This window comes from Corylus avellana, chromosome 1 (genome assembly GCF_965113065.1).
Source record: "Corylus avellana chromosome 1, dhCorAvel1.hap1.2, whole genome shotgun sequence".
NCBI lineage: Eukaryota > Viridiplantae > Streptophyta > Magnoliopsida > Fagales > Betulaceae > Corylus > Corylus avellana.
In genome coordinates this window covers 39,559,491-39,576,588 of record NC_142490.1, presented here as the reverse complement: position 1 = coordinate 39,576,588, position 17,098 = coordinate 39,559,491, and the positions used below count along the sequence as shown (strand labels likewise).

The 17,098-nt window shown below is 34.8% G+C and overlaps 2 protein-coding genes across 2 annotated transcripts; one reads left to right on the top strand and one right to left on the bottom strand.

The window, feature by feature from the left end:
• Positions 1 to 3,014: 3,014 nt before the first annotated feature.
• LOC132172455 (E3 ubiquitin-protein ligase ATL41-like) lies at positions 3,015 to 4,133 on the bottom strand. Its single transcript, XM_059583964.2, has one exon. It carries the CDS (start codon positions 4,020 to 4,022, stop codon positions 3,288 to 3,290), a length of 735 nt encoding a protein of 244 aa, XP_059439947.2. The 5' UTR covers positions 4,023 to 4,133; the 3' UTR covers positions 3,015 to 3,287.
• A 6,785-nt stretch (positions 4,134 to 10,918) lies between these two features.
• IQD9 (IQ-domain 9) lies at positions 10,919 to 16,811 on the top strand. Its single transcript, XM_059583090.2, has 6 exons — positions 10,919 to 11,067; positions 11,690 to 11,808; positions 12,762 to 12,899; positions 15,237 to 15,464; positions 16,028 to 16,141; positions 16,210 to 16,811. Exons 2-6 carry the CDS (start codon positions 11,728 to 11,730, stop codon positions 16,558 to 16,560), a joined length of 912 nt encoding a protein of 303 aa, XP_059439073.2. The 5' UTR covers positions 10,919 to 11,067; positions 11,690 to 11,727; the 3' UTR covers positions 16,561 to 16,811.
• The last annotated feature ends 287 nt before the right edge of the window (positions 16,812 to 17,098 follow it).

Here is a 17,098-nt window from a genome sequence, read left to right as displayed (position 1 = left end):
TGATTTTTATATATCATCATTGACAAACTGCTTTTAATTACCTCTTCAAACTTTCAATCAAATTATAATGTCGTTTCAAAATTTAAAAGTTTGTAATTAATCTCTTAAACTATTAGTCCCTTTTACTGATCTCGATCTTATCATTAGGAATTTTTGTTAAGTCAGACAAAAAAAATAGGTCACCTCCCATATACATGACCCAAAAAGATAATAATACCCTATGTTAGATTTTTTAAAAAATGTTGTTCATTACCAATGGAGAGTTTCCATGACCGTTGAGACCAAATTTTGGGTTTCTGTGGGAGGATACCATCATACCCACAACCAGTCATGGGTCGGTCACGTGGGTATAACTTCTTTCTTTTAATTTTTAAATCTAAGGGCATATTTAATTTGTACTTTCACATATCTCATCGGGGTATAATGGATATTTCACGTCATTGTTGCATGCTGATATATAATTTTACACAGCCGAACCGGACTGTGCGTACGTACCTACAAATAGGACTGACAATTTTGACACGACCCATGAACCTGATACAAACACAACACAAAAAAAAATGTATTGGGTTTGGCCTTACCGGGTTCGGGTCTTAATCAGGTCTACCCGATTAAGACCCGGTTAATTTCATGTCCAGTTACTATTCGGGTTTGGTGGGTCGACCCGCCGGCCAGACCCGTTAAAAATAAAAAATAAAAAAAAATAAAAAAAAAAGTAAAAAAAATCTCCTAGTTGTATTATAAATGGACTATCTAATATGTATAAAGTTAAAAATTGCTAATTTTGTGAATGTGCTGATCTAGGCCTCCTATTTTTGATAATGAATGTGTGGATTTGGATTGTAAGGGTGCAAAATAGGCCATATATTGAGCTTGTATTACATTGCAATGATCCTAAGCCACATGATTTTTACTGAATTGGCTATGTTACCATTTATCATAAGATGAGTATGCATTAGACACATCTAAGTGATACCCAAAAAGAATAGTCAAAATTAGGCTCTACATATTTGCTTAACATAGCCCAGATCATCCTACTACACACTTGAGGTCATCAAGAATTTGAATGGGTGAACACTCTGTCGTATATTGAATGTGCATACTAAGACTATATAAGTGACTAAAAATTAACAATTTGTTAACAATTAACAATGTTATTGGTATTATTATTATTATTACATTTTTTTTTAATTTTAGGGTTTAGGGCTTTTTAAACGGGTCGGGTCGTGTGAGGTTACCTACTAAGAATACATGTCGTGTCGGATCATGTCAACCCGATATGACCCGGTTATTTTAAACAGTTTATGTCAAATTACCCGGCTATTTTTCGTGTTATAATCGTGTCAAACCTGCCAACCCGTTTAGCTAAACGAGTCATGTTTGTGTATAGGTTAATCGGGTCACTGGTCTATACGGGTCGTAATCGAATCGTGTCAAGTACTTGTTTTGCCAGCCTTACCTGCAAAACAAGGAAAAAACCACATATCCGATGGTTAGTTATTTAATATTCTAACTAGAAGGCTAAACAAAGAAAGTGTTGGGTTTTCGATGTCATATCTCTTTTTTAGATTTTACTAGCTAGTCAAAATAGCTAAAAATTACTTTCTTTTTTTTTTTTTTTTTTTTTTTTAACTATCTACTTTTTCAAAACATCTCTAGCAACACCACTGTTTTTAGTTATCACCTTTCACTATTTCATTTAAATCTTATTTTTGAAATATTTCTTTATTCTTTTTCTAACCACTACAAGCAATATAGTCATTAGCGACCAAACAAATAGCGGTGACGCTTACATGTCGCCGCTAATGATCACTGACCATTAGCGGCGACATGAGAGTCGCTGCTAATAGTAGCTGCTAATGATGAGTAAATAGTGGCGATTCTCAGGGTCACGGTTAATAACATGATCAAAATTTTTTTTTAAAAAAAAAAAAAAAATTAAAACAATTTGTCGTTGCTATTCAGTCCTGAATAGTAGTGACCCCCAAAGTCGCCGTTGATGAGGGGTCATTAGCGGCGACTTCATATTGAGAAGAGAAAAATAAAAAATTATAATAATTAAATGTTAATTAGCGGCGACATTATTCGGTCACCAATAGCGACGATCATATTTAAAATATAAATGTTAACATTTATATTTTTTAATGTTTGTCTTCTCCTGACCATCATATTTCTGAATATATGTCTTATTCTAACCATCATATTTTTAAATATTTTTCTTATTCTAACAGTCATATTTTTTAATATTTGTCTTTATCTTAATGGTTATATTTTTAAAAAATTTGGCTTTTCCTAATGGTGACATTTTCTAAAAACTTTATTTTTATCCTCAGTCATATTTTTTCAAAAAAGGTTACATGCTCTCAGTTGAGTCAGTTCTCGTACGTTCAATGTTGTAAAGAAATGAACGTTTGTCCTGTTTTCAAAAAAGATATAAGAAAGGGAGAGAGAAATTTATTATTTATTATTTTTTTAATGAGTGAATATTACTTACCAAATATAAAAGCATCATTTTGCTGAAGCTACCGAGAATGATGTTTTTTTTTTTTTTTTAATAAATGGTTCTTAGTGATTTTGCTCACCAAAATAGGAATGCTCTTATCCCGGATTCCTTTTGAGTGTGTCCCTCGTACGAGTTGTTTGATTGTTGGCCGCATAGTGAGATTTGGATAAAGTTTTCTTTCAAATTGAGTTGAAAATTTTTTTTTCATTTTAGTCTATAAAAAGTGACATGTGTCTTTTTTTTAAGGTTTCACATGTTCAGGGACACATGTCACTTTTATAGGCTAGATTGAAGGAAATTCCTTCAATCCAGTTTAAAGGAAAACTTTGTCTGTGGGCTTTTAGACTTTTATGGGACTCTCTTTGTTTAATTTTCTTTTTTTTTTATTTTTGTTTTATTAAAAAAAAAAATTATGATCATCTTTATTTTTTTGCTGCTTTAGAGACATTAACAGTATTTTAGTAATTTGAAAAAGACATTATCAATATAATGGTAATTTGAGGATGTTCCATAAACTAAAAAACCTTAGGGCATTAATGCAATATCCTTTTACATACATGCAATGGAAAACTACATAAATCAACACCAAAGTGAATCCTATAATATTTTGTCTTATGTAAACTGGGAAGGCAGTACTCATACAATATTGTCTGGTCCCATATGCTACAACATACTCATCACCAATATAAAAAATTGAACCCCATATTCATATATTTATACCAAGAATTTGAAAAATATATAATTACCTAAAAATACTAATTAATTAGGTAATTATACCCAGCAATCACTGTCTTTCTAGATCTTCTGCACCCACTTCATCATGATCTCCACAACTCTGAACCCTCCTAGACGATCTCTCCATGCTAAGCATCGTCCGAAATGAGCTTACTCTTGACCCGCCCGACCCACCCGCCTTCTCGAATTCAGCAGGCGGAGCCGTGGGTTGCACCGGATGAACCACCCTTGGCTCACCCGTGGGTTGCACCGGCTCCGCCTTCTCCAATTCAGCAGGCGGAGCCGTGGGTTGCACCGGATGAACCACCCTTGGCTCAGCCGCGGTGCGGCAGATGGGGCAAGTTGTGTTCGAGCTAAGCCACACATCAACGCACTCCACATGAAACATGTGCTTACAATTTGGTAGAACCCTGACGGTGGCCGCCTCCCCCACGGTGCTCAAGCAAATCGAGCACTCTACAGCTTCACTATGATCCGACGGTTTGTGAGTGAGCTTTGGCAGCGAGGCTATGACCGTTGGATCGAGACCTTTCCCGGCCGCCGGATGTCGGCGGATTTGATCATCCGGTGCAGCTTGGGTGGTGGTGGTGGTGGTGGTGGTTGTTGCCCTATACGGCGAATCACGCTGTCTTCTTTCTTGGCGTCTTAAGAGATATCTGGCGTAAATATGGAGGAGGACGATGATCACCACGACGGCGAATAGGGAGAAGATAGCGGTGCCCATGATCTTGCTGCTGATACCAAATCTATTGCCTTCATCATCAGTATCATCATCACGACCCATAGCTAGCTGCTCCCAAGCCTTTGATTATCTCTCAAATTCTTTCGATTTGCTAAGAGTTTATTTGTTTTAATATTTTCTATTTAACACATAAATATGACTTTGTTCTTGTGAAAGGTGGAAATGTCTTTGATAGGGAGCTTCCAGAAAAGTCGTTGGAGTAGGAATTTTGTACCGCCATCTTTTTCCAAGGCTTGACATTTGGGGAGGTGCTTCGGAAAATGTCAAACTAAAAATCACTAATTTTTTATGCTTTCATCATTTTGTGGAAATTAAAATGAGAGATCTTTCATGGCAATTGTGTTTCCTTTGACTCACGTATTCTTACTAGACCAATATCAATTTATTTAAGATTAAATGGTATCCTATATATGTCTGAGGTCGTACGCACACTACTGTGGAAAGCTAATTTTATTCTTGACAGAGGACTTAGAAAATGTTTTTAGTTGACGGAGGAAAATAACTACCATGAGGTATAAAATGGTTTACGGGTAAAATATTTTTCACTGCTATTCCACCCAAGCAAGTTATTATAAGGGATCCTTATGTGGCCTACCTGCCCCAACAAGTAGGCCTACACTGACCATTTTACAGTTGCTTATCCAAATTACAAGCAATGTGGATAGGAATTGCATTAGATCTCAGCCTTCTATTCTCGTACATTCTCTTCCTTCTTAATTCCTTTTCGCCTTCTCTCATTTCCTTGTACGTGCCTCCTTATATTATATAAAAATATAAGAAGTATTTGAAAATTTTCCATATGGCACAAAAGTTAAAAAAGTGGTTTTTGAAAAATTTTGAGTTTGCAAACAAACAATGAAACATAGCTATTATCAAGGGTAATGGTTCAATGGCTTAAGAAAGTTCTCAAGTGGTCAGGGTATGTAATAAAGCGTGAATTTAAATTTTCGCAATAAAGAATCATCACATATATCTAATTAGTATTAACCACCTTGGATTCTCATTGATACCCTGTTGGGATTAGGTCACACTATAGCTCAGTCAGACTTGAAAGAGTGTTTACGGTTTTCACTGTCTAGGCCCCTCCTATGCAGCTCACAGTGGGTAGGTGCTACTATATATGGTTACGCCCATGTAGGATAGCCACAATCGGTCTCCCCGGCCTACCTTTTTTGCTAAAAAAAAAAAAAAAAAAAAAAAGAAACATATATAGCCACTTTTTCCAAAAATAATTTCAGCTAAAAATATTTTACACCAAAATAAATGGGGCCTAAATTTCCCAACAATTTAGGAATGGCTGCCTACGTTTAATTTGATTAAGCTGTAATGTATACTTTTCTGGTGATTAAACCTATAACTTCAAATTAATATTTTATTTTTGTACAAATTTATCCTTCTTTTTTCTCCTCTCAATTTCTTAATTTTTTGGGTTTGGGAGAGTGAAAGCAAACAGGGGGCATGAGGAGGGTAGATGGTAAATTTTGGGCCTTGATAGTCTTAGCCATGCATGGACTTTTCTCATTGATTATGGGCCAGATGTTGATCAAACACTGGGCGCCTCTGCCTCATGTGTTACGTACGTAATTAAGCTTTGGAAATGATCAAGGTCGAAAGTGAAAGGGCCAACACTTTTCTAGGCTGCCATAATTGGCTTAATGTTTTCTACAAAATTAAACGTGAGAATTTGTATAACTTTCACATCTTATATATGTCGTATATATCACGTTATAAGAATGAAGACAAGGCTGAAGATCTAGAAGCACAACTTGATCTGTCTGACGATTTTATGTCCTGCCCTAATGATAGCATCTGAGCAGTATGAACAGAGGTTGTTGGGGGGGTATTTTCCTTTCCTTCTCCTTATTCAGTACTATTCCTGAGAGAAGTTATCATATCATATGACCTTTATTCAATGTAAGATGACACGCAGCCATGGAGTGAACATTAATTTTCTACCTTTTTTTTTTATCATCTAGTTATCATCATATACCATATATATAAAGAAACAAATTAATAAATACAAAACAAATGATATTGAGAAATTTGGAACATATAAAAACTTTAGTTCGTCTAATAAGATTTTTCTTTCTTAACATAAGAAGATTTTTGTCCAAAAAAATTTCATACCATTGTTTGAAAAAGAGAGTGGCTCGACCCCCCTTATGACCAAAAGTGTTAGAGATGATTTAGCCATCCTTAGAGACGTTGTTTTCTCTAAAGAACAGAGAGGGAAGGATTTGGTGTTCAATGCCAATGGCTGATGCTTCCCAAATTGTGTCCTCCTTGTCAAGCAATAGTCGATCCACAGCCTTAAGTTGAATGGCTCATGCTTCCCAGCTACGAAAAAGTCGATGCTACTCATAGCCGTTGCAGTGTTGCTTCTTCAACCTCACAGAGAAAAAGCTTCACATGATCAAGAACGTGTTCGAGGGGTTACTTGATGCTTGGTGAGTGGGCTTGTCTCACCGGTGGGTGGTGCTTTTGGATGAAGAAACAAACCCACATTAATTTGTTTAATCCCTTCTCCAATGCTACGATTGATCTCCCACCTTTTATCAGTGAATTCAAACTAGGTGCCCCTAAAGGCTAAAGCCTACTGATAAGTGCCAAATATTGCATATTTGAACCCCTTTATTTACATTAGTTAATCCTTTAGCTGTGTCGTTATTTAATATTTTGTGTTAGTTTTGTGTTTTTAGTGTTTTGTAAGTCATTGAAGAAAAAACTGCAGCTTTAAAGGAAAAAATGCGAAGTTTGGAAGAAAGCATACTTTGAGAAGACCTAGATGATGTGGTTAAATCTAACCAAATCCAAGAAAAGGTTAAATCAGATTAAAGTTCAGATTGGATAATATTTCGGATCGGATTCAAATTCAGATTCTGCACACGTCTTAGTATTTTGACCATAACTCTCCGGTCAAATATCGGATTGAAGTGATTCAAACGGCATTGGAAAGCTAGCTCAAAATACTACAATTTGTTGTGAAATAGGATTTTCGTAATTCGTACAGTTACTATGTCAAAATCGCCCCGCAATTAAGGACACAAATTTGGACGAATCCTATTCCGATTTCAGACTTCTATTTTAACTGGGAGACAGACCTCCGAATTATCTAGGTTTACTTGGGCTTCTAGGACTTCCCTAAGCCTATAAATAGACTTCTTTGCATTCAAGAAAAGACAGACAATCCCAGAGAGCAAAATTCTTTTGTTTAGTTTTTCTTTAGGTTTAGATTTAGGTTTAGATTTTATTTTTATGTGGAGCTAAATTCCCAACTAAGGTTGGGGATGAAGCCTCGCCGATGAAGAACATCAATACTTTTATATAAGTTTTTATTATTCTGATTTTATTGGGTTTTATATTTCAATTGTTTTACTTCTAATCAATTGTGTGGAGTAATTCTTGGATATCTCTTGTGATTCAAGGATACATGTGATGATTTGAGATAATTTCATATGATTGATTGCTTGGCTTTTAACTCATAAAAATTGGATATCCCTTGTGATTTGTTCTACGGATACATCTGGTGTTTCAATTTAATTTGGATTCCTTTTGTGATTTGGTCAATGAATGGATACATGGGATGGTTTTGATTAATTCTTTGAAGTATAGTAAAACATATATATGATTTAATTTGTGAGAACTTCAGATTAATATTGATGAATATAATGTATGTTGTTATGATTTGGTGAGTGTAAATTCCCAAACCTTAGTACCTTTATTCTTAGATTTACTTATTTTATTTAGTTTATGTTTATCCTTTAATTTTCAAAACTCAAAAATCAAAACCCTTTTGGAACTAGATTATGATTTAATTAGTTTAGATATAAATTGTTCTTTCAAAAATACAATTCTCTGTGGGATCGACCTCGCACTTGCAATCCATTAAACTACAATCGATTCGTGCACTTGCGAGTTAAATAAATTTGCACAACACCTACATACGGGTGTATTTGGCATTGTAATTTTATAGATAAAATGTACCATTTTAAACCAAATCGCAAATCATTGAAATATAAAAGCATTTGGCAGGGCCGGGAGCCAAGGTGTGACTTGGGCCCCCATCTTCCACTTTTGTTTTTTTTTGTTTTTTTATAGGGGCTTTTTTGTCTTATTAAAATTTTGGATTAATTATCTTTTTAATACTTAGGTTTTTATGTTTTTATTTTTTCTCACCTAGGTTTCAATTCGTATCACATATAGTACCTGACTTATATGTAAATATCAATTTAGTATCTCTATTAGTTAAACTAACGGACTGCAATGGGGTTGGTTTTGACTACCCCCAATAGCCTGTCTGTGAGTGGTTCGACCACCGCATGGCCTTTTGAGGGTGGCCAAAGGCCTTTGGGGGTGGTTTCGGCCACCCCTTTTTGGCCATTAGGAGTAGTTGAACCACCCCCAAAGGCATTATGAGTGGTTCGCACGACCACCAGATGGGCCGCAGGGGGCGGCCGAAACCACTTGCATGGCAGTCCATTAGTTTGGTTGACGGAATGGAGACAGAGATACTAAATTGGTATTTACCCATAAATCAGGTATCATCTATGATACGAATTGAAACCTAAGTAGGAAAAATAAAACCGTGAAATCCTAAGTACTAAAAATGTAATTAACCCTAAAAGGTTTTTAAGGTCGATCTTTTTATATTTTTGCAAGACAAAAAGGGTATATTATAATTTTTTTTGATAGTTTTAGAGGGACATTGATATAATTTTTAGTTTGAGAGGACAATTCAAATTGAGTATCAATTTGACGAGGCACACATATTTTTCTCAAACAAAAAACGCTTTTCAATTCGTATTGCATTCTTGTTTAGTCACTATTTCGAAAACATTTTTACACATGTTTCTCGTAGTCATCAACAAATAATTCAAAATTCAAAGCATATTTCAAAATAAAAACACTTTTCAAATCTAGATTTCATTAAAAACATTTTAACTTTTATATCAAATCAAAATATTTTCTTCACACTTAAAAAACACTTTCTAAAAATCGTTATCAAACATCTATTTTTGTCTCTACGTTACCAAACGGCCAATACAATCAACAGTCGTCTCTCATAAGGATTGGTCAACTTCTTTTGGTTGGTCCATCTTACCCGTTTTCTTTATTGAAATTGCATGTCAATTGAAAATGCTCAACAAATTCTTATGATAGGACCGGACCAGGTGGTTAAGCGGACTCCTCTTATGGGTGATTAGATAACATCACACTATATCATGCATGTACATTCACAATATGGTCAATTATGGATAAAATTTTGAAAAAAATTATATTTAGATGTTAAGTTTTCATTTGATTTGGATTTAGTCATTTAGTTTTTAATTTCAAGAATAAAATCCTTAAGGCTCTGTTTGGGAAGAGCCTTGAAGTTTTTTTTTTTAATTAATTAATTACTTAATTTATTATTATTATTATTTTATTTTAGTAGCAACAATTGATTGATGTAAAAAAAAGAAAAGAAAAGTAAAAGTATGAAAAAGTGAAAAATGAACCTTTTTTTATTTTTTTTATTTAAATAGTAGTAAAAGGTAATTAATGTGATGTAAAAAGTATGAATATTAGGAATTGATTTTTTTTTTTTTTTTGATGAATAGAGATCGGCTCTTACCAAAATATAGCCTTAGGTTTTGCCCAAGTTTTAAACTGGTCATTCTATCACTTTGTCGTCAAAGTTAACAGTTTTTCATTTGCCACGTGTGTCATTTGACACGCCAAAATCCATATTAGCACCCAATATCAATGCTGGTGTCAAAATTAACAGTTTTCCTTCTAATGCTATAAATCCAAAAGATTAGGATGACGAAAAATATGGTTTTTATTTATTTTTCTTTGTTCTTTGTTTTTTTTTTCTTTTTTTGTATGGAAGATCGACTTGACACATTGATATTAGTGTTTTTTTTTTACATGTTTACACACAAGGAAGGCCGCTGGCTTGTTAATTGAGACACATGCGACATATGACATCATTAATTTTCCGTCAAATAAACCCAATGACTAAATTCAACTCAAATAAAAAACTTAGGGACTACATATGATTTTTCCCTAAAAATTTTCATGCCGGGGTAAATTATAAGGACTTTTTTAGAAAAAAAAAAAAAATAGTTAATTTGTGGGATCCATCTTATAAGACATATTAAATTTTTGAATTTTTCAAACTTTTGAAGGGCTTCAGCCCCAATTTTAAATGAAAATCAATTATTAAAAATAAAAAATAAAAGAAAATCAATTATTAAAAATTAAAAAAGAAAATGATCACAAAAAAAATGTGCTTTTACTCAAAAATTTATTAGAAATTTTCTCTTTTTTACTTCGAACCAAAACTGCAAACTCAACAACAGGATTCCGTAACTCAGTTGGTTAGAGCGTTGCTCTTAGGAGAGATTGAGAGAGGGTGGCGATTTCGGTCCTCGCTCGCCCAGAGCACCTTGGACATATTGCCCTACTTCCAGTAACCAACAAAATTACAAGAATTATTTTTGGTACAATCAATGATGAGAATTTCCCTTTGGAGAAATATATGTTTTTGTTAAAAATGGTAAAAATCCAAATAAGAAAGGCAGCCCATCACCATCAAGCATTATCTCCGTTTGTTCTGCTGTCGCTGTAGCCACCCTTTGATGAAGTCTTGACCTTTTAAACAAAAGAAAAAAAAACCCACAACAACTACGCCTCTGACCACACAACACAACATTCACGCCCACATGAGTTGTAGCGTTGGTTGAGCCCTTTGATTGAGGAGAGAGAGAGAGAGACAGAGAGCCAGACAGAACAACAAACAGGAGAGAGTGAGAGACAGAGAGAGAGAGAAAAAGACAGAGATTTTTATCATTTATTAATACTATGATATTATTTTGCTTAACATCTTTCGAGGAGTAAATAGAATTGAAATAAAAATAAAGAAAGAAACAAAAGCTGGTGTTGGGCCATGGAGATCCACATTGCTTACCCACCTTTTATTCTTTTCTCGGGCTTTGCTTCTCCTTTACTACTACTAATACTATTGTCAACACCTTTTTGTTTCAAGATCTTGAGCGCCCATTTTCCCAAAGAGTGTATTGGACCTTTTGGAGCTTCTTCTCTGGTACGTCATGCTTACTCAGATACTCTCTTGTTTTGCTCGTGTTTCTTGCTTTCAGTTCTGGGATGAAAAATGGGGATACCCAGTTGATGTTTGGGAGGGATGGGATGGGGTGGGATCTGGAAGTTGATTGTAAGATAATTACAAGTACTATTGCAGATTGTTTTGGAAACCAGTTGTTATTTTCTATGATTAGATTGTTGGACTGTGGTTTCTCTATGATACTATTGACTGTTCCTTCTGTTTTTATTTGTTTTTTTCTTGAAGTTTTGATGAGTATATGATAATGTATTGATGATTCATGGACTTAATGGCTTAATTAGTGATCAATTGGTGAAGGGTATCTTGCATGTTATTATGAAATTATGATACTTTTTCTTTGATTCGAATTTACTTAATAATGCAATTTTAGTTCTTTTTATATTGCTCTGTATTTGTGACTTGGGTTGCTATTGTTTTATTATAACAAGATGTGGCAAGCCTCATAAATTTTATGGAGACTGTCTGGTTGGTTGCTGAGAACTCTAGGAAAAAAGAAACTGAAAATTGTAAACTCTAATACTTGATATGTTTGATGTGTTCTTAATGCTGATTTTGATTAGATCTACATTGGAATTACTTTCAGGGTTATGTTAAGTTGGACACAGATTCTTAATAGCAGGGATGGGTTCTGGACAATGGTTTAAGACGATAATCAGGTTAAAGAAAGCAAAAGTTGGCAGTTCAAAACAAGTGAAGGTGAAGGTATAGAGCCTATCAATTGCAAAATATTTCTAAATTTGGTTTGGCCCAGCTCTGTATTTCCTTACTTCAAATGAGTATCCAAACTGTCAATTTTACCTGCTTGTCATTGCTTATTGTAAACCAAAAATATATATTAATCCCTTGAATGTCCTCATGATTTGTTATCTTCATACTAATTTGCAGTCCCATTGGATCAAATTGTTTTGCAAACCATTTGTTATTTTCTATGATTAGATGGTTGGAATGAGATTTCCCTATGATACTATTGATTGTTCCTTGTGTTTTTATTTGTTTTTCTTGAAGTTTCTCTATGATACTAAGCTTTGGAAATGAGTCAAATCTCATTTCTAGGTCGAAAGTGAAAGGGCCAACACTTTTCTAGGCGTCGAGAAACCGTGCTATTGGCTTAATTTTTTCTACAACTATCATGTTTTTCTTCCACCTTGGATTAACATAGGTTTCAACTTCACTAGTTTGTTATCTTCACACTAATTTGCAGTCCCTTTGGATAATTGCATTGGCTCCTATCAATTACAGACTCAGAATTGAAACCAAGGAGCTGTTATTACTGAATTATGTTCTATTACTTGAAGATTGAAGAGGGAATTTAGTTAGGAACTTGGGAAACATGAATAGATTTTGTCAAGCTTTGGGATTTATTTCTTATCTTATTAATGGTCCTGTTATCATTTGTCATCCAGTACATGCTGGAAGGTATAACTCCATCTGCCATTGGCATGATATATGTGAAGGATGTTTAATGTTGCTTTTCATGAACAGAATTCTCTTACATAATAATAAAAGTCAATGACATTATGAATCAACTGGTAATATTACTATGAACTATAATGGGTTTACTTTATTTATTTTTTTATTTATCCTGTATTTGATATCTCCAGTCTGAAGTTAATGTATAGTTGCTTATTCTCATCGTTTCTAACACTTTGTTACAGGGATCCTCAGCTTCTGCAAAATCAAATGCCTTAAAATCGAAGAATCGTACTTGGAAAGAGTCTTCTGGTTTTGCCAATGGCATGCCAGTTGAGGATATTGCTGCAACACGGATTCAAACTGCATTCAGGGCATACAAGGTATGTCGTGTTATAGACTGCACGGACTGAAGTCCTAAATATATAGGTCTAAGATTAGTTGGTTATTGTGGCGCGCCATCCTTTGTATGTATGTATGTATTTTTTTTTTTTTTTTTTTTTTTCCGTTTTTTTCATCTATTTTTCATTTTTCCTTCTTTTGGTGCCAATCTACAAGCACTTCTGTTGGTTGATTTGCATTTCTCAAGAGGAACTGATACTTAGATTTTCAGTCACACGGGCACACTGCAATATTTATACAACATTTTGCAAAGAGCATATCCATCTGATTATAATATCCATTTAACATCATGCATTGACAAGAATGGGTTTTTGATTTAGTCAGTGATGGAAGAATGGGTTTTGATTTAGTCAGTGATGGATAACAGTAGGAGATCCAAGTAAAACAAAGGGCATCATTTGGAGGTGATGTAGGACTGACAGCAAATCTGATGTAAGATAGCACATGTCCATGTGCTTACCTTTATTCGGTAAAGCTTAGTGAAAATTTTTAGGTTTGAAGTTTTAGATGATGGGAAAAAAAAAAAAAAAAAAATGTAGTAGAAGCCTTTTGACTTAAATTGGGCTTGAAAAGTGATTTTTTAAAGAGTTTTAAGAATTGCAGGGCTTTTCCCTGGCAGCAGGAATTTTAGGGGAATTAGGGTTTGTGGTGGAAACGGCTGGAAAAATATACTAGGTTCAGGTTTAATTATCGAGTAACAATGAGTATGTTTTAAAGATCAAAATAAGCGAGAAAAGGAAGGAATCAGATCAGACCTGAGGATATTGGACAGTAACGGGAACTATAGTGGATCTGGTTTTATGGGTTTTGGAGACTAATCAAAGGTAGGTTCTATTAAGGTTTTAATTGGGTTCTAAGGGTGAGAAATCAAAGTCTAGTTGCAAGATTTCAAGTTGCTGGAAATTAAAGAGCAAGAAGAAGAAGAAAACAATGATCTAGGTATCATGCATAACTTTCCTAAGCATTACACTTAGGGTTCCTTCGCATCACACCTTAAAGTAGTATCGCATCGCATGAATCTTTAAATCAATCTTTGCTGAAAATTCTCATAGAACACATTATTCATTGAACATAAAAACTATTATATATATATATATATATGGAAAATGCTAGGTACTCTCCCGATATTCTTTTGGCGTTCTCTTGGTCCTAGGTAGATATTAATGTCTAAACCTAAGATCTCTTTTCGGGATTTGACTATTAAGCCTAACTAAGACCCACAATTTTTTTATAATTAACTTGTAAAACCCACAAATGAAATTCCAATAACATAATGAAACCCAAATAAGACCCAAGGGACAAAAGTACAGCCTGTGTCTATAAATCCATAATTCTCGAAATAACCCTGACTCTTAAAATAAAGTATATATGAACCTCTCGTATTACGAGCCATTTTGATTTTAAAACTCGATTTTTTATTTTTTGAACTATAGGTCCCCGGTTCTCAATTTTATTTTATTTTTTTAAGTCTTAAGAAGGTATAACTAGAAAGAAAAAAAGTTTTCGTTTCAAAATTTGATGAAATTCCTAACAGAAGTCTTTGATTTAAAACCAGTCAAACTCTGGTTTTAAAGTCAAAAATAAAAAAACTTGAGTTCTCACATAAAGAAACTCTAACTAAGACTCAATTGCTCCAAATGTAACTATCAACAGCATTGATTAGACCCTACATCAAATTTAGACCATATTTTTAAATGATTTTGGTATTTAAACTTCCTTTTCCGGGAGATTTTAGCTGCCTGCATGGTCTTAAATCCTTAGTTAGGTAGTGATGTGGGACAAAAACACTTGGGAAGAAAGTTTGAGGAAAGAGAATAGGATTCCTGCCAGATGGAAGGCATTGCATGAAAGCACCATAGTTTTAGCACATTACCCTCAGGTGTCTTTAGTCCCTGTTATATGAGGGTAAAGTGCTGTTTGTTTTTCTAATTTGACATTTTTGCCCTGTTAACTGTAGTTACAGATGTTATATGAACCTTGAAGGATTTACTCGTTTCCCTTCTAGTAACAGAAATTTTAATTGATCTCTGCTGTATAATTGGCGACAATTCTATTCTACTACTGCTTAGTTCTAAATTATACGGTTAGCAGTTGGCCAATGTATAGTCACTAGGCAAATAAGAACCCTACATTTCCTTCTTAGGTGGCTAACTCATCAAATCCTCAAAGAGTTATAGACTTAATACTGTAAGAGGGACAGTGTAGTCATTCATTGCCAATTTGTTGATGTCATGAAGAAGAATTATTTTTGTTTTACTGGTTCTTATGGTTCAATGATTTAGTTTCACATCTTTCTGATTTATTTTGACCTCTTGCAGGCTAGGAAAACCTTACGTCGTTTGAAAGGTATAGTAAGGCTACAGACCCTGACCCAAAATTATCCTGTTAAGAGGCAAGCTACAACAACATTGAGCCATCTTCACTCGTGGAGCAAAATACAAGCCCAGATAAGAGCTCGCAGACTGTGTATGGTGACAGAAGGTCGGCTTAGACAGAAGAAATTAGAGAATCAACTAAAACTTGAGGCAAAGCTTCATGACCTAGAGGTTAGACCACCTGCTCCCATGTGTGAGGACTTGCATGACATGAACCTATCAATAATAGTGCCAAATTATCTATCGACTACATGGCATCTCTTTCCTTTAATATTATGAAGGGATGTCTGGATTCCTTGTTCTCTGTCTGTCTGTTTCTGAAAGTAAAATTTCAGAGTTGTTAGACGGGGTTGCATCCAGGGAATTCTTGGTCCTTTAGAACTTAACATTCCTCTGGATAGCAATACTGAGATTCTTGATCCTTTATGCCATTGGTGCTTTCTTGAAAAAAAAAAAAAAAAAAAAAAAAGGGAAAAGAAAAGGAAAAGATTAAGATTTAAAGTATGATTTTTTTTTTCTTGGTAACTAGTCTATAATTCATTCTTCAGCGTGTCATTTGGGGAAAAATTACCCTGAGGCGTACGTTTCCTTTTTCGATTTGAAGATCAGAGGCTTGAGGACATCCATTTAGCTGATTGTTGCAACAAGCCTACACCCCTTGTGTCTTCCAATTAAAAATATTTAATAGATGGACCTTTTTGAATCCAATTAACTCACTCTCAATGGATAACCAGGTGGAATGGTGTGGTGGCTCTGAAACGATGGACGAAATTCTTGCAAGGATACATCAGAGAGAAGATGCAGCTGTTAAGCGGGAGCGAACTATGGCCTATGCCTTTTCTCATCAGGTATGTCATTCTCATTGCTTTGGCTCACAGAATCCATTTGGAATGAATACTAATTACATGATTTGCAGTGGAGAGCCAACTCTAGTCAGGGTTTTGGTAATTATGAACTTAGTAAAACTAATTGGGGTTGGAGCTGGTTGGAACGTTGGATTGCTGCGCGCCCATGGGAAAGCCGTGTCCCCCCCAAGTCTATTAGCCCAAAGAAACCCCAGAGTACACAGTCTAGCAAGGTTGGTAGAAATGTAAGTCCATTGCAACCTAAAACATCTGTTTCAGTCAAACCTCCTTCGGCTAATGGGAGGGGAATCACAAAGGTGGCCCGGAGATTGTCTTACCCGGCTGCCGAAAAACCTGCTGCAAAAGAAGGGAGCATTAAAGCTGAAGAGGCAAACAATAAGAAAGAACAGTTGGTATCGTAGCGCAGATGGAAATGTGAGGGAAACCCCATTTTTTATTTATGTGCTTCTATCTGATTTTTTTGCATAGTGGAGTGGCTTGGTAGTAATATGCTTTGGCCTGCGGTACAGAATAACTGGAAAGACCTGGATATGGGACTGACCTAGCCATTGTTTCCTCCTTACACTTCTTATTATTATTTTTTTTCCCTATAATGTATAGATTCAAAGGAAGACAATATATTATTTCTGGTGTAGATATCTGTTGGTGATGATTTGGAAAGGCTGGTAATTGTTATTTCTATTGTTTGTTCTCTTCCATATGTCTTTGCCAGTGTGCTGAGATGGCTCATGCAGCTGCAGGCCTTAACATATGTAAGTAACATTTTACCATATTCCCATCCCCTTGTTTATAAGGTCCACACTTCCTTCACATAGCAGTAAAAATTATCATCCGATCCAATATTCAATGGTGATTCTTTCAAAATTCAATGGTGATTTTCATTGCCATGTTAGTGTAAACTTGGAAGTGCATGTGCATTATCATGTTATTAATTATACT